At 52.8% G+C, this 14,735-nt stretch overlaps 4 protein-coding genes across 4 annotated transcripts; all 4 read right to left on the reverse strand.

The window, feature by feature from the left end:
* Positions 1 to 1,503: 1,503 nt before the first annotated feature.
* Positions 1,504 to 2,936, reverse strand: HD553DRAFT_309197 (uncharacterized protein). The gene is made up of 4 exons (XM_046179651.1): positions 2,636 to 2,936; positions 2,109 to 2,563; positions 1,873 to 2,022; positions 1,504 to 1,793 (listed from the first exon to the last, which is right to left on the reverse strand). Exons 1-3 carry the CDS (start codon positions 2,870 to 2,872, stop codon positions 1,899 to 1,901), a joined length of 816 nt encoding a protein of 271 aa, XP_046037932.1. The 5' UTR covers positions 2,873 to 2,936; the 3' UTR covers positions 1,504 to 1,793; positions 1,873 to 1,898.
* Positions 2,937 to 5,091: 2,155 nt separating this feature from the next.
* On the reverse strand, positions 5,092 to 6,471 carry HD553DRAFT_294717 (uncharacterized protein; the record flags this gene model as incomplete). Its single annotated transcript, XM_046178470.1, has 2 exons — positions 5,092 to 6,249; positions 6,376 to 6,471. The coding sequence occupies 2 exons, from the start codon at positions 6,469 to 6,471 to the stop codon at positions 5,092 to 5,094; spliced, it is 1,254 nt and encodes a 417-aa protein (XP_046037933.1).
* Positions 6,472 to 7,107: 636 nt separating this feature from the next.
* On the reverse strand, positions 7,108 to 9,289 carry HD553DRAFT_309200 (adenylate kinase). The gene is made up of 8 exons (XM_046179652.1): positions 9,202 to 9,289; positions 8,948 to 9,095; positions 8,843 to 8,857; positions 8,497 to 8,704; positions 8,011 to 8,192; positions 7,779 to 7,888; positions 7,297 to 7,687; positions 7,108 to 7,222 (listed from the first exon to the last, which is right to left on the reverse strand). Exons 1-7 carry the CDS (start codon positions 9,256 to 9,258, stop codon positions 7,568 to 7,570), a joined length of 840 nt encoding a protein of 279 aa, XP_046037934.1. The 5' UTR covers positions 9,259 to 9,289; the 3' UTR covers positions 7,108 to 7,222; positions 7,297 to 7,567.
* Positions 9,290 to 9,765: 476 nt separating this feature from the next.
* On the reverse strand, positions 9,766 to 12,114 carry HD553DRAFT_328465 (putative MFS monosaccharide transporter; the record flags this gene model as incomplete). Its single annotated transcript, XM_046181873.1, has 9 exons — positions 9,766 to 10,019; positions 10,126 to 10,183; positions 10,265 to 10,599; positions 10,690 to 10,764; positions 10,854 to 11,248; positions 11,324 to 11,365; positions 11,443 to 11,554; positions 11,638 to 11,924; positions 12,005 to 12,114. 9 exons carry the CDS (start codon positions 12,112 to 12,114, stop codon positions 9,766 to 9,768), a joined length of 1,668 nt encoding a protein of 555 aa, XP_046037935.1.
* Between the last annotated feature and the right edge of the window lie 2,621 nt (positions 12,115 to 14,735).

Raw genomic sequence — 14,735 nt, forward strand, 5'->3', positions numbered from 1 at the left:
CAACTTGGCAAGGAACGCGTTGACAAACTCCTGACTTGGCCCTATGTCTTTGGCACCAGCGGTCATGTAATCGATCTCATATCCGCCCAGCTTCATGACGACATTTTCAGGTTGTGGCAGGAGATTAAGGGATCGCCAGGGAAGGGAGGTTGTAACCTGGACACAGATGATCCTGAGGGACGAAGCAAATACGAATGTGTGTAGTCTTCAGAAGCGGCGTCATGTCAGTATGGTCAAGCCTGGTTTTGACACAAGAAACAGTCATACCTGGAGGCACAGTCAAGGTCACCAAGGTATCATGTGCCGCTCCCAAAACTGCCATGCTCATTGAGAGAGTCGTTTTCATTCTAATCCACAGATGATTCTTCAGGTGACAAGCTGATCAGTAGTCTCTGGATTTGAATACGATACAGAAAGACTCACAAGCAAGTCACATGATAGCTTGTTGGGTGCGAAGGCGATCTCGCTTCAGGGTCCTTACCTCCAAATCTTTCTGATATGCGCCCCTTGAGGAACAGGAGTCAAGAGCGAATCGGGAAAATCGTCAGGCGACTATGCACAAGGCTTACGTCGAGTAATGATCGTCCGACAGATGTTTAATCGCACGCTGGATGATGCTCTGCAACCCTGCTGGTTACGTCGCCGCGGTTCGCATCTCCGTCCTTTCCAGCCACCTCTTGAGAGGCAAGAAGGCGTCCTTTTCATCTTGTGACCCCTCCCATTCCCTGTTGATCACGCAGGCAATCGCATAGAGACAACCTCGCTCGAGCTTGTTCTGAGCGAGGTCGCTTGCTCTCCCGTTCATTCAAAGCACGCAAGAGTTTTACAAGGCCTCGATCATCTCGACCGCGGTAGCCGAAAGCAGCCAAACCTTAACCTGATCGAGATCGCCTGCCAAAACAGCGTGGACGATCTGCTTCGGCTGACGCGTGCAGTCCTGCCCGCCGAATTCCGACAGCGAACATGCCGCTAACCTTACCCCACACCACGACGAGCAGGTCGCCAATCCTCATGATGTGACAAGCATAGTTGTGGAACACAGGCAGGAACACATTCATAATTTTTATGATGTACTGGTAGGTGTTGTCCAGGAGCAGTTCAAGGAGCAGTTTGTCACAAGGCAGATTGTTGAGGAGGTTGCTGCCACCAGAAAGGCAACAGGTATGTTCATGCTCAGATCAGACGGAATGGTGACATTGCTGCTGTGGAATATATCTCGATGTCAAATATACCATGGCAGGTGGGTATGGTCGATCGTATGTCACACATATTCGCTCGTCAAAAGGACCTGTAAGGCATAATGGAATTGACGGAAGAGCTGTTTCACAGCCCATCTCTTTCTCAAGCGCACATGTATACTTGAGAACGGTAGCATTGAGACTCGCCAGCAGACTGACATAGAGTAGTGGCGGCAGTGGATAGCTTGATATTTCAGGTCATGTCTCGGGCCTTCTTCTCGGAATCAAACGGGAATGATTTGGCTAATCTTTCCCGGCGCTTTGGTTGAATGATATAAATGTATATTATTGTTGATCATGATGCTCTACTGATGAGTGTATGGGAACGTACAAGGGACGGATACAAGGAAAGAGGTTATCTATATATTATATAAAAGCGTACTTTGCCGTTTCTGGTGTGAATCGTGGCGCCGCTCAATGGTATGGATCATCGATGATCCAGATGAAGAATTCCGTTCGAGAATATGAAAGCTTGCTGTTGTGATTTCATCCGTACCGCTACGCAAGGGAAGATCCAAAGCCATTGCGTGCCAGGAAAATTATGGGCGATAACTACTGTATGAACACAAGACATCGATGAACTCCCGCAGATCGGACCCGATGATCTACTAGGGTCTGGAGGTAGGTCACTCACCTATTTCAGAATCGAGAATCTCCCTTTCACGAGAGACGAGGCTCAAGGTCGGGTCGAGTTCGCTTGATCCTCTTGTGTTTGCCGCACTGGATCCAGACGTTGTAGTTTTCTTCGGACGGCGCAACGTTAGGCTCGAGATCCTGGGCGTACCTAACAGGCCAAGACCATAGTCGATCGAGTGTTCAGCGCTTGTCAGCAGATATGCTTGCAGAGGAGTATCTCATCATGTTACTGACTTTACGAACGGATCAAACATGTCCGAGACCCCTAAGCGATAGCGGCGCCTTTCGTCCATCACCCAATAACGTTCCTGCCCGATCACCTTCAAGACAGTGTCAGAGATCCGTTGAATTTCGGTAATGACCTCATCAGGCATAGAATAGTCCCTCTTGACGTCCTCGTCGTCCTCGACAAAGCGACGCTTGTGCAGATCCGCAAACGTATGGAAAGCCTCGAACAGTCTCATCGGATCTTTAGGCAGGATGGTGCATAATCCATTGTCGCGGGGATCGGGACTCGTAGAGAAAGCACAGTGGACCCAGTCGGCGTGACTGGCGAACGAGCAGAAAAGCGCCGGGCCGAAGAGCCAGGGATAGTCGCCGTAAATGTGTTCTTCTTGCTCCATCACCAAATCTAGGTAGTCGTCAATGCGTACGTATTCGAATGGGATGACTACTCCACCCAGATTATACTGTGGAGATTGTAGCCATAGGTATCGTTGAGCGCTCTTCGAATATAGCCGCCATGAGGGGTTAAGGCTCACCTGCGTCGTATCCGAAAAATCGTCATCGATACGATACATCGTGACCACATAATGCTCTCCTGGCCCTTCCGTTTCCCTCTCGATCCTAAGCTTGAACTCATCCGAAGGACATTCTTGCCGGATATGAGCCAAGAGATATTCCTTATCTTCCTCGCGAGTCATGTGGTGGTACCAAGAGAGACCGGTTACAGTCAATTGATCTCGCTCTTCCGGGAAGAGGTCGAGGTCGTCCAACATGGCTCGAGCGTCCTGATAGACGAGTTTGGTTTCTTCGATGGAGCTGTCGGAGCTGTGCCGGGTGTGATGACTATCGTCGTCGGTCTCACTGTGCTCGTGTTCGCCACCGTGATCTTCGTTGTTCACACTCGAAGAACCACGAAGGAATCTGTCAACATAGAACCATGGGGAGAGGAGAGTCAGCATCAAAGACATACGTGATTGCCCGTCGCAATGGCTTGCCGCCAAATGTGGCCCATAAGGAAGATGAGACCGTCCCACTTACTGATGGAACTGGATCGCCCTCTGCTTTTCTTCGGCGATCCGCAATTGGTCAAGATCGTAAGGATGAAAATCGAATCGGTTCCCATAATTTTGGGAGGAATTGCGACTGTGAAGGTTCAGCTCGGATGGGAGACTGGAACTGTCGCAGTTGCCAACCAGATGAAAGGGAGACATCTCAGTGAGCGAACTTAGACCACAGACCTCGGACAGTCTGATCAAAGAAGTCTCGTGGACTCACAGTGTCCCCAGAATTTGACCCTTCGGTTTGTCGATCGCCGCTTTGACCATCGCATCGAACTCCCCTACAGGATCATCCCCCATCCCCCTCAAGATCGTATTCAAGGACCAGGTCCTCTTATGCTTTTTCTTCTCTTTGTCCAGATCGAGCAGAAGTCGACGAAGCTCATCAACACTTCCCCTGAAGAGGGATACGGGGTCATGGTTGTAAAGACGATGATGAACGTAAAGTTGATTGTCTGGGAAGGTGGCGTAACAAACGTGAAAGATCGCCCGAGCCACGATCCAGGAGTTGGAAGGGGGTCTGGGCTGCGAGCTGGAGTTCGATTTCGATTTCGATTTGGGTGTAGGGGTGTTCCGGTTGGAGAGACGGGAAGCTCGGCAGACGTCGGTGACCAAGTCGACGAACTGGCCGAGCGTGAAGTCCAAGGGGGTGGCAAACCGAAGCTCGCTGAGGACGATATCGTTCTGAATCGTATGCGCGACAGAGATGACGATGATCAGGATCATCATCAGTATCGAGAATGGTTCGAAGATAATGGTAAGGGGAAGGCTCCTTACCTTCATCAAATCCGCTATACCACCGGGACTGGCTGTGATCACATCCACCGTCTTCCCGGTCCTGACATGAGACCCCCGCTCGATCCGCATGTAGAACTCGTTAGCTTGTCGGACTTTGTTCTCGCCCACCGCTGTATCGGATTCCAGCTCTGCTTGGGTCTGAGCCTGGGCGGTCCTTTTTCGAGATCGCGATGCAGTGATCCGGTCGGTAATAACGGTGCAGATGATATATTCGTGGGCGTTAAACTCTTCTTGAGCGCTTCGGTACCTGACGATCCGACTGATGTAAAGCCCGTCCCTTTCGGCAGGATGAGAGCTGAGAGCTTGTTGTAAGAGTTCGGGGTAAGCATATTGCTGGGATTGCTGGGTTCGTTTGTAGATTTCGGCTTCGGTCAGGGTGTCAGCGTGAAGATCGAAGTAATCGAATAGAGGGAGAGGTTTGTTGCGGCCTGGATCGGATATGCTGTCGTCCGGATCGATGGTGGCCGTAGAAGAGCCGATTGACTGAGACTTGCCGCTCATCTTGCGAGGTAGATGAGCTGGACGATGTGATCGACTAGTGCGAGTAGTACTACTGATGTATCGCGATGATATGATCGGTGTGGATGATTCACCAGGCTCAAGTCTGATCGTGATAGCTCAAAGTGTTCGTCCGCAGCGATTGCGCAGCAAGCTTGGCGGCAAGGCAATCGGGAATCGTCGTGTTGATCGAGCCGGTACGCAGAGGATTATGAAAAGGTTATGAGGCGGTGTATCGCTTTCAGGTGGGTGTTTGCCCTGGCAGATAAGACAGGAAATGGAATGGTACGGTGTCGTCAATGTTGTTGTTCAGTTATTGACATTCCGGGCTGGCGAGCTAGGTCACACGAGCGACCCGGATCGTTAAGCGCGTTTCGGAGCCGAGACAAACAAAACAGATCGTCAACTTCCAACTGTTCGATCGATCCCAATCCACTAGACCTCTCCGCACCTAAAACCTTGCCATGATCGAAAAGACCTATCAGACGAGATCCAATAACATGTCCATATGTTTGATCAACACATCGAAGTATAGGGTGGACATGGCTAATCCCGGTTCGATGTATTTCTCTCAGCCTGGCAGGATAACGGACGCAAGACTCGCCGAGTACATCCAGCGACATATGAACAGCTAACAGTTAAACCTTGACTCGACGTTCAATCAACGTGGTATCCCAGCAAGAAGTGCCAGAACCGATATCCTTTTGCATTCTCCCCGCGCGCTGATCATCAGCCTGGCATCTACACCACTGCCTACTACTCAAATCCTTGACGACCCCGGGCGCTCCAAAAAGGTCCTCGTGGCCCGTCTCCAGTCCACCGGGGAAGAAAATCTGTACGAGCTGTTTCCCTACTCCTCTCCCCTCGTCCGTTCTTTCTAATTGCGCAAGGGCACAAGCCACATCGGCGCTCCCGACCACCTCGACGAATTCCAGCGGAAGTCCGACTTCGGCGGGACGTCGTGGAGAACTGGCTACCCAGGTGTTTTGCAACATACCGATGGCTCCGATTCCTATGAGGTACCATCTGTTGCTCGGGATGCCTATGGCTACGAGCAACAAGACCACCCAAGCGGCTGTCAAGAGGATCAGAGGTACGCCCTGGATGACCCTGGGTCGATAGCCGTTTTGCCCCGTAGCGAGGTCTTCCAAGTTCACGGACCCTTCTTCGAGGATGACGAGGATGGCGTGTTGTGATCCGTTACCTGGGGTGATAACCACGCTGGGTAGACTGCCATCCCTATTCCTCCGGACCGTTCTCGCTCGGAACTTTTCTTCTTGCCATTGAGGGAGACTGGCCGTCCACCAGGCTAAGAGCGTGCCCGTGATCGTGACTAGTAACGTACCCCATTCTCCTTGTGTCGATACCGGGATGACAGCGAGGATGAGCTGTAACAGGGTGACGAACAGTCCTAACACCCACCCGGTTCCTTTTACCGAGACCGGTCTGCTCTCTTTCAACTTCTTTGCCTTGTAAACCCCTACGATCAACCCGGCCTGTTCCCAAGAACACCTCCCTTTGTCCCTCTTCAAGTCCGCTAACAGCCCATCCACCCGTCTATCCCTCCAAACAGGATAATCCCTCCAAAGCCTGCCGATGACCCAAGAAGTGTTCGACCGGGTATGTCCCGATTTTCCTTCCATCACTACCGCGTTCTGCGCCGTAGACACCGGCATGAGGGTCTCTCCCCCGGCTGCGGTCTTCAAGGTGGTGAACGCATAAGACACCCACCCGAACGAAAAGACCACGGGTGTGAACCCCCATCCGACGGGTGAGAACCGGACCGAGTATTTCCACTTCGGCGGTCTGATGTTGTTCCCAACCGACGTACACTTTGATTCGTGATTGGTTTTGGTGCTTGTGGGCCAGAGTGGTAATTCGATTGTCCGGAAGCCTGCGTTCTGGGCGAGGGCTGTTTGTACGACGTCCCCGCCGACGAGGAAGAGGAGGGTGAATACGTCCGCCGGGTTGGCCAGTTGGGCGGTGAGCGCGCGGGAGGTGGCGTTCCAGTCGAGCATGTTATTGTGTCTCCGATGCGAGATTCGAGGTGCTGAATAGTTGATCGATGGTAGTAGTAGTATAGCTTGGGCGGAATGCATTTGAATTGTTGATAGTGGCAAAGGCATATAAGATGTATCGTAATTATCGAGAATGTCGGCACTGATGGTCACGTAGGGATCCGGAAGGACAATCCTGCCAAAGGACCCTAACCCCCTTCCTTTGATGAGCCGTGTTTCAAGGTGGATCATCGGTCTCGGCGCCTCTTCCCCCCTTGCTTCTCCTATTCAAGCCACCTTCTAGCGCTGACGTCATGAATAGAAGGTGTGAAATGTGATGATCTCCGTCAATCCGCTGATTGCGGCGCCTTATTAGACATCGTCGTTCACTCTTTCCTTTAATTCCTGCGCGTCTGCGCTGTCACTCGGCCACGGCGTGGTCGCAGCATTCGCGAGGGATCGAGGGACGATGACGTGTTCGACAGAAGCGACCAAGACAAGATCCATGGAAAAGGTACCAGAGGTCGAGAGCTCACTGCTGTAACAGTACGACCAAGAGATGCGCCGCACGTCCAGGTCTCAGGATCCGGAATTCATACTGTATCGATTTCCAGAATTTCCAGTAAATACCGCGGACTTTGTGTCGAGCTCTGTCGAGGCAGATCGAGATGGCAGCCGCTGTTACCGATATGAAACGCCTCTTTATCGCCGGAACCTTTGGATTTCCGATCTCCACTACGGTGCGCCCAGTATAAGGCTCCATTCGTGGTGTCTTTGAACGCTCGACCAGAAAATCAGATATCAGCTTGTATCATTATTGACGATCTGACAGAAGCCTGTGCCGACCTCATCAGCTCCGATGTCGAATTTTAATCAACCAGTGTGCGGTCGTGGTATCGCACCGATCGCTCATCAAGCTTATCGGACAGGCCAGGCGGTGAGTAGTCCCAACTCGAAGGGCCACATCCAGACTGTCAGACTCGCGCATTCTGCAATTCCAGTTCATGTTCCGAATTTTCATCTAAATTCCCTGTCCCGTCCGACCCCGCCTAAGTCGCTACAACCTTTTCTTTTTTCCTTCTCGCTTCTCTTCTTCTTCGAATGCTTCGTCTACTTTTCACTTTTTGCCGTCCAACATGGCCGAGATGGACTTCATCACCAGCGCGGGGGACTGGGCGGCATCGATCCCAGCCCAGATGCCGGTCTTGCGGTAGTAATCTACGACGGGGCCGGTTTGCTACGAAAACGCCGGGGAAACAGCGATACGAATGAAAGGTCAGCGAGATGATAAAGTACGACTGGGATGAGGGGGGAGGAGGCGGACGTACCTGGTGGTAAGTGGTCAACCTCTTTCGAAGCGTCTCGACGTTGTCGTCTGATCGCTGGATGAGGGGCTCGCCGGTCAGGTCGTCGGTCATGTCCTTCTTGGGCGGGTTGACTGTGAGCGAGAATCCAAGGTTGGAGTCGCAGGTCGGGTCGAATCAGCACCGTATAGGAATCCGCCTGCTTGTCATCTTAGATCACAACCCCCAGACACCCTCTCGCCGCAAAGACACTCACATTCCCGATGATAACTCCTCCCACTACCCGGGTGGATCAACCGTCCAGTGATCCTCGAGATCAACAAGCCGTCGGGGACCTTCAACTCGAGCGCCTTGTCCAGCTTTTGGTTGTCGGCGGAGAGCATGTGGTCGAGCTTTTCGGCTTGGACGACGGTCCGGGGGAAACCGTCTAGGATGAAACTGCAGGGGTGATGGGGGTGAGGGAGAGGGGAGGTGGAGGTGGATGTGGTGAATGGTGTTTGGGTGGTAGAATACAGTGATAGGTCGGTCGGCGAGTTTCAAGGTCGAGATTGAAATCGAGAGAAGATGAACATAACAACGAAGATCGAGACACCAAGCGAGTCAGCGAGGAACGATCATCATGACACAGCCCGTGCGGAACCTCTGAGCCGATCAACATCACCCCGCCACCGCGCTCAACTTCAACTTGTCATCCCCCACGCCCTTTAAACACCCGCAATTCGAACTTCAAAGAAAGACTCACCCATTCTTACACTCGGCATTCGTCTTCAACTGATCCCGAATCATGCCGATCATGATCTCATCACTGACCAACCCGCCGGCATCCATAATCTTTTTAGCCTCCTTACCCAGCTGGGTCTGGGCGGCGACTTGTGATCGGAGCATGTCACCGGTTGCGAGGTGGCAGACGCAGTACTTTTTTTGGAGGTTGGGGGCTTGGGTTCCTTTGCCTGTTTTGGGGGTTTGGCGAGCGAGGAGGTGGGGATGTGAGGTGGAGGTGAACGGGGGGTGAAGGTGGAGGTGAAAGTGGACAGGTAAGCGAGTATTCGAAAAGTGTAGTAAAGGTAGCCGATGAAATCGACGCTTACCGGCACCGGGAGGTCCTAAAATGAAAAACCGAGTAATAGAGCAGTCGTGAGCTCTCAGTAGAGCATGAAAGAATGGGATATCGAGCCTCGTCGCCCCGAGCTCACCGATCAAGATCAACCTCTTGCCCTCGGTAGCATCCTTCTCCCCGACGGCCTGCTTGGCAGCGCCCAGAGCGTCCCTGGCGGGCTGGACGATGTGTTGCTGGATCTGCTGACTGGCGGATTGTTCGAGATGGGTGATCTTCTCGTTGAGCTGGAGTTATCATTTATCAAAGGTGCGGGTAGTGAACGGAAATAAAGTTGGAGTGAGACTTTGTGAGAGGCGCAGTGTATGAGGTTTGTTGAGCGCGTTTATTCACCTGGGAGACCAGCGTTTTGAGGTAGTCAATCTCGGGGGAAGAAGAAGAGGAGGACATGATGAATGCAGACAGCTATGACGATATGCGTTGGTCGTAGGGACAACGACCACCCTCTGTGTTTCTGTCTATTTCGACTTCTCTTGACATCGTCATCTCTCCCTAGCCAACGACATCGAGAGGTCACCCTTAAGCGCGGGTAAGTTGGGTAAAATCTGCGCTTCTACTTGGCAACGAGGCCCTGTATCTCGGCCGAAACTGCCCGAACATACGTGCGTCGACTACTCACGACGTCAAGATACGATTCTCGATCTGGTGTGACGTAGAGATCGTGGAGACTTGATGTAGGGGTTTTTCTTGTTAACCAGCTGAGCAGCGTTGATTTCCTATCACCACATCGTCTCCGCGCGACCTTCTTTTCGTGGATGAGATGCAGCAAAAAGGGGGCGCGCGACGTTGAAACGTGTCGATAGAGTGTATAGGATCTTGTGAAACCGAGTACACATCCTCGAAACAAATCTTGTTCGTACAGTGTGCAATGCGATGTAGCTTCGACAAGTGTACACCTCAAACTCGCTCTTCGAAATGAGCATCCTCCACCTTACTCGCCCCGACCTTGCCCGGCGTGTCGTCCACGTTCCTTTCGGCCGCACCAGCGACCAACCTATCCCGCTCGTCCTTGTACCGAGCGAAATTCTTTTCGGCAACCCAGGTAAAGGGACTGGACGAGGCGAACAGCAGGTCCATCTCTTCCAACGTGCGTTGATTCGATTCGGGGTAGAAGGCCCAGACGATGGGGATGCTGATGGCGTTGGCGATGCCTGTGGCGGTCCGCAGAGATCAAAGTTTTCAAAAGAGGGGGGTGAGATGATAAATCGTCAGAACACGAGTGCGCCTCGATCGTTCTAGGTGGGGGGAAAGACTTGCCGAAGAGGTAATACGTCTTTTCTCCTATCTTTTCGAAACATACCGGGAGTAGCAAGGTCTACAAATAACCAAGAGCAAAGATTGAGCACGATCAAGATACGCGAAGGCATCAAGACTCGAAATCGAAACTGAAACTTACGAGCCAGCCGTTCCCGATGGACCACCCTACGACCCCTAAAGCGTTCCCCCTCGCCCTCACGGCCAACGGGAAGATCTCAGCTGGGTACAACCAGGGGACGGTCAACCAGGTCGCTCCGAAGGTAGCGGTGAAGATTACTATCATCGAAGCCGCGACGATCCCGTATGACCCTGCGGCGGAGGTGTTGCCCGACTCAGTAGCGTTCAGGCCTAGGCGGGAGAAACCGCCGGCGAGGAAGAGGACGATGCCTTGCACGATCGAGCCCCAGAAGAGGGTCATCCGGCGGCCGATACGGTCGAGGGTGAATACGCAGATGAGGGTGGCGAACATGTAGACTGCGCAAGGAGCACGGTAGGAGGGGGTTAGTTTGGTGTCAGATGGCCAGAGTGAAAGTCATAGATAAGGAGTTGAAGTTGGGTGCTCACTGATATTGTTGACCCCGGAGAACCATTGTGACTTTTCCGTGCTAAATCCCGCGAGCCTGAAGATTGTAGGAGCGTCTACAATATCGAGAACCGGGCGATTCATGCATAAGGTCGGATTCAGCATATTGGCTGCGAAACCCGACCAGAGGGTATACTATACTCACAGATGGTGACACCCGCGATCCCGACCCATTCCTGCAAGATCTGTAACCAGATGACCAACTGTACCCTCCTGGCGATATGCAAATCGTTATTCCCACTCCCGACCAGCATGGACCAATAATTCGTCGGCATAGCGTTGGATAACTCCAGTTCTGCCACACCCTGGATCTCCTTGAACTCGGCTTCGGCCCTCACGATGTCGCTCTCCTCGGTGTTCCCTCGGAGTCGACCGAGGATGTAACGAGCTTCTTCGTGGCGGCCTTGTTTGACGAGCCATCGTGGGGATTCGGGGAAGAAGAAGACGGACCCGAGCAAGATGAGAAGGGGGAGGATCTGGAAGGCGACGGGGAACCTCCAGCGCCAGGGGGAGAGACCGCCGTCGATAAAGGAGAGGCCGCTGTTGGTACGAATATGAGAGTGAGTCTTTTTTTGAGCGCGGGGTCGGGGTGGTGTGATGATGTCGTGGGCTCACTATTCGAGCCAGTAAGCGACTACCACGCCGAAGATGTTCAAGCTGTACGATACGAGTGTGAAGAGGAACGTATCAGAGGTGATCGCTTACGGTAGCCCGGCTGGACCTAAGCGACATACGTAAACTCGATGGCGATGAATTGACCTCGAGAGGTGTGTTCGGCCGTCTCGGTCGCCCAGACGGGGACGACCGCGTTCAGTTGGCCGGTCCCCACGCCATTGATAAGACGGGCTGCAAGTCCATACAAGAGTATGCTTTAGTATCGTCTCTCGATATCGTTGCGTTGGGACTGATGATAGATGTTCTTGGCTCACCGCAGATCATCCAATTATGATTCTGAGCCGTACACTGTAAAGCCGCTCCGAAGACCGCCCACGCTGCTCCGAAAGCGACCGTCTTGATCCTCCCATACTTTTCCGCTACCAACCCACCCAAGAGGGCCCCGACGAGCGTGCCGAGGTAGTAGACGCTGACGATCCCACCTTGTAAGAGCGAGTCGGTTATCACAGGGGTGTTTTTTGAACCGTTGATCGTGGTTACGTAGCCGATCTTCATGGTGTTGATGTAATGGGGCGCGTTGTTTACTCCGCCCATCATCCCCCTGCGGATGAAACGTTGTGTGTCGCGTTGTGTCGGGATGCGGTTCTTACCTGGCGGACAATTGACGAGACTATGACTTACTGGTCATAACCGAAAAAGAAGATACTGAGCGCTGCTACGCAATTGATAGCTACGAGCAAGGAGCGCTTTTGCAAGCGGTGCACGACGTTGTATTGGCCGATCTTGTCCATGATGGTTATATCGCTTGCTGGAGAGATTTGCGGGGCCAGCGGGGGATCATCATGGGGGATAGCTTGATACCGCATCTTGACCCTTCGATATATATAATATACCGGGGTCCCTCGGTGTCCCAGAGACACAATCACAGGACGATCTCAAGTCTTTTACGGCTCAACGACGTCCGTATGTCGAGCCCCAACCATGCGCGCTAATGAGAAGAAACGACGCTAGTGCGCGGACCGGTGTCGACCAGATATACACCGAGAGCCGGAGGACCTTTTGAGGCACGAAGTCGTTTCAGCTGGAAATCGTCCGAGGAGGGTTGGGGCACTGCGCGAAAAGCTGAAATATCGCCGGACTGAAAGTTGTATCATATTTGGCATATCATACAGATCTAATACACGTATCATTTTGAGGGTCTATACGGAGTAGTATATTTGTACGATATGCTTGAAGCGGACATACGATTGTATTATGTCCGCTTGTGCCTGCGTATGTCAGGCGTATACCCAGAATATAGCCGGAGTTGAACGTCACTACGTCACTTCGATCACTACGTGGGGTATAGGGGTAACCTCTCGACTTCTGCGACTTAGCAAGTTTTGACCGTTGCCGCTATAGGTTGTTCGTTGCACCTGTATACCCTTGGTGTTCAGTGACTATAGTATCTACCATGCCCCATCTTAACACTCGCATAGCAGAGCGATATATCCTATCCTCTGCCTCCTCCACTCTTCTAGCAGAGGACAACCGGACAATAACGATAGACATCGACGCACCGTCCGCCCGCTCCAGTACCGGCGGCGGTCTGCTGGACTCGACAGGCTGTCACCGCTACAATGAGGCCTGAACGGGCATGTGAATGCGTCAAGTGTCGCTTGTGGCCAGCTGGCTTCCGTATGCTGTCCTACACCTCCTGGAGACGGCACAACGGAACAGAGAATCAGAGAGGAGTAGAGCTTGCACCAGGACAGGCCTTGCGAGCGGCCTCGCAAGAGACGGTTCGAAGCATATCAGCGTTACCTCCTGACAACTTCGACGACTTTTCGGACGCCCAAGGCGGATACGACGGAGGCTTCGACGATTATCGAGATGGGAGCGAGGCGAGCACGATTCTGCGGGACGATGTTGAACAGGATAGATGGGACGAGGAGTCGGAGGATGACATTCTCGATTACGCAGAGGAACACGACCACAACATGGAAGTGGGACCTGACGGACGGCCTTACGTGGATATTGCAGATCTGAACAAACACCACGAATTGCACCCCGCCGTTCGGAACGCTTATACTGCCATCGCGTTTGCAAAGTTGACAGGGATGTCCGACCGTCACGCGGATAAAATGCTTGAACAGCTTGCTGTTACCGCACAGTTAGCCGTGGAGTCTGTTGAAGAGGAGATGCACGACGACATGTCACAGTCGGGGAACGATTCGCTGCACGAAGCACGACATATCATCGAAGGATTGGGGGATGGGGATCGGACCGGAAACTGGCGAACAGCTATGTCACGCCTCGGTGTTCTCAGCGACAACTACATCAAACGCTACATCTGTTGCCCCTCCTGTTGGTGGTTGACTTCCTACGACAAGTTACATACCGTTCCATCCTCTACATGCGGCGCCCCCCTTGGAGACGACCGATTCTGTGACGCCGACATCTTCTCGGAGTTGAATGGCCTCCGGACCCCAATTCGCGTCGTTCCCTATACCCCTTTGTCGACTTGGATAGCCCTCTGGATGCAAGACCCCGACTTCTACAGCTCGATTCAGCACTGGAGGGGTCATGAGGACGACAGTGGCGAAAGACCGCCCACCGACATCAACGAGCCTTACTTCCATCCTGACGATCGGTTGCATGGTCTTACCGATGGGTCTGCCTGGCGAGCGAGCAAAGGAGGAGTCGAACGGAATGTGTACGCAGACGACTACGAAGTAGTTGATGAGCCGCTTCCGGATCACACGCATGAGCACGTCTACCGGTTTGTCAACCTCAAGCACGGCCTACAAATCGTGATAGGCTGCGACTGGTTCCGCGTCAAGAATATGCCAGGGTACTCAGTCGGTGCAGTGTTCGCTTCAGTCGCCAACCTTCCAAGATCGATGATGTTCAAGAAGAAGTATACCGCCTTGCTATGCGTCATCCCGGGGCCTGAGGAACCTTCGCTTACGTATCTCAATCGAATCCTTGAGCCAGTCGTGGAGGACTTCCAGAAATGCGAGCAGGGTATCTGGGTTAAGACCGAGAATGACGGTGGTTACGAAAACGTAGCTGCTCGCCTTCTACTCACTGCGGCAGACCTGCCGGCGACCAAAAAAATCATCGGCGCGGTCAGTCATGCACACGGCATACATCCGTGTCATCATTGCGGGATCCAGGCAGCAGACCTTAGCAGTCCCGAATCTTACAAGTGGCGAGAGTTGCCAGCGAAGCGGTCCAGTCCTGGAGGTCTACTATCGGACGCCTTCAGACACGAAGATACGACTCGGTCAATCGAGGCGAAGGCGATCGAAATGGAGTCCGGCGTCCGTTTCTCGATTCTGAACAAGTTGATCGGGATGGAGCATAGCGCAACAGCCCCTGTAGATCACCTTCACAACCTCTACTTAGGTCTCATAAAGTCCTTCGTCAA

The sequence above is a fragment of the Filobasidium floriforme genome, assembly GCF_021052385.1.
Source record: "Filobasidium floriforme strain CBS 6241 chromosome Unknown HD553scaffold_7, whole genome shotgun sequence".
Lineage (NCBI taxonomy): Eukaryota > Fungi > Basidiomycota > Tremellomycetes > Filobasidiales > Filobasidiaceae > Filobasidium > Filobasidium floriforme.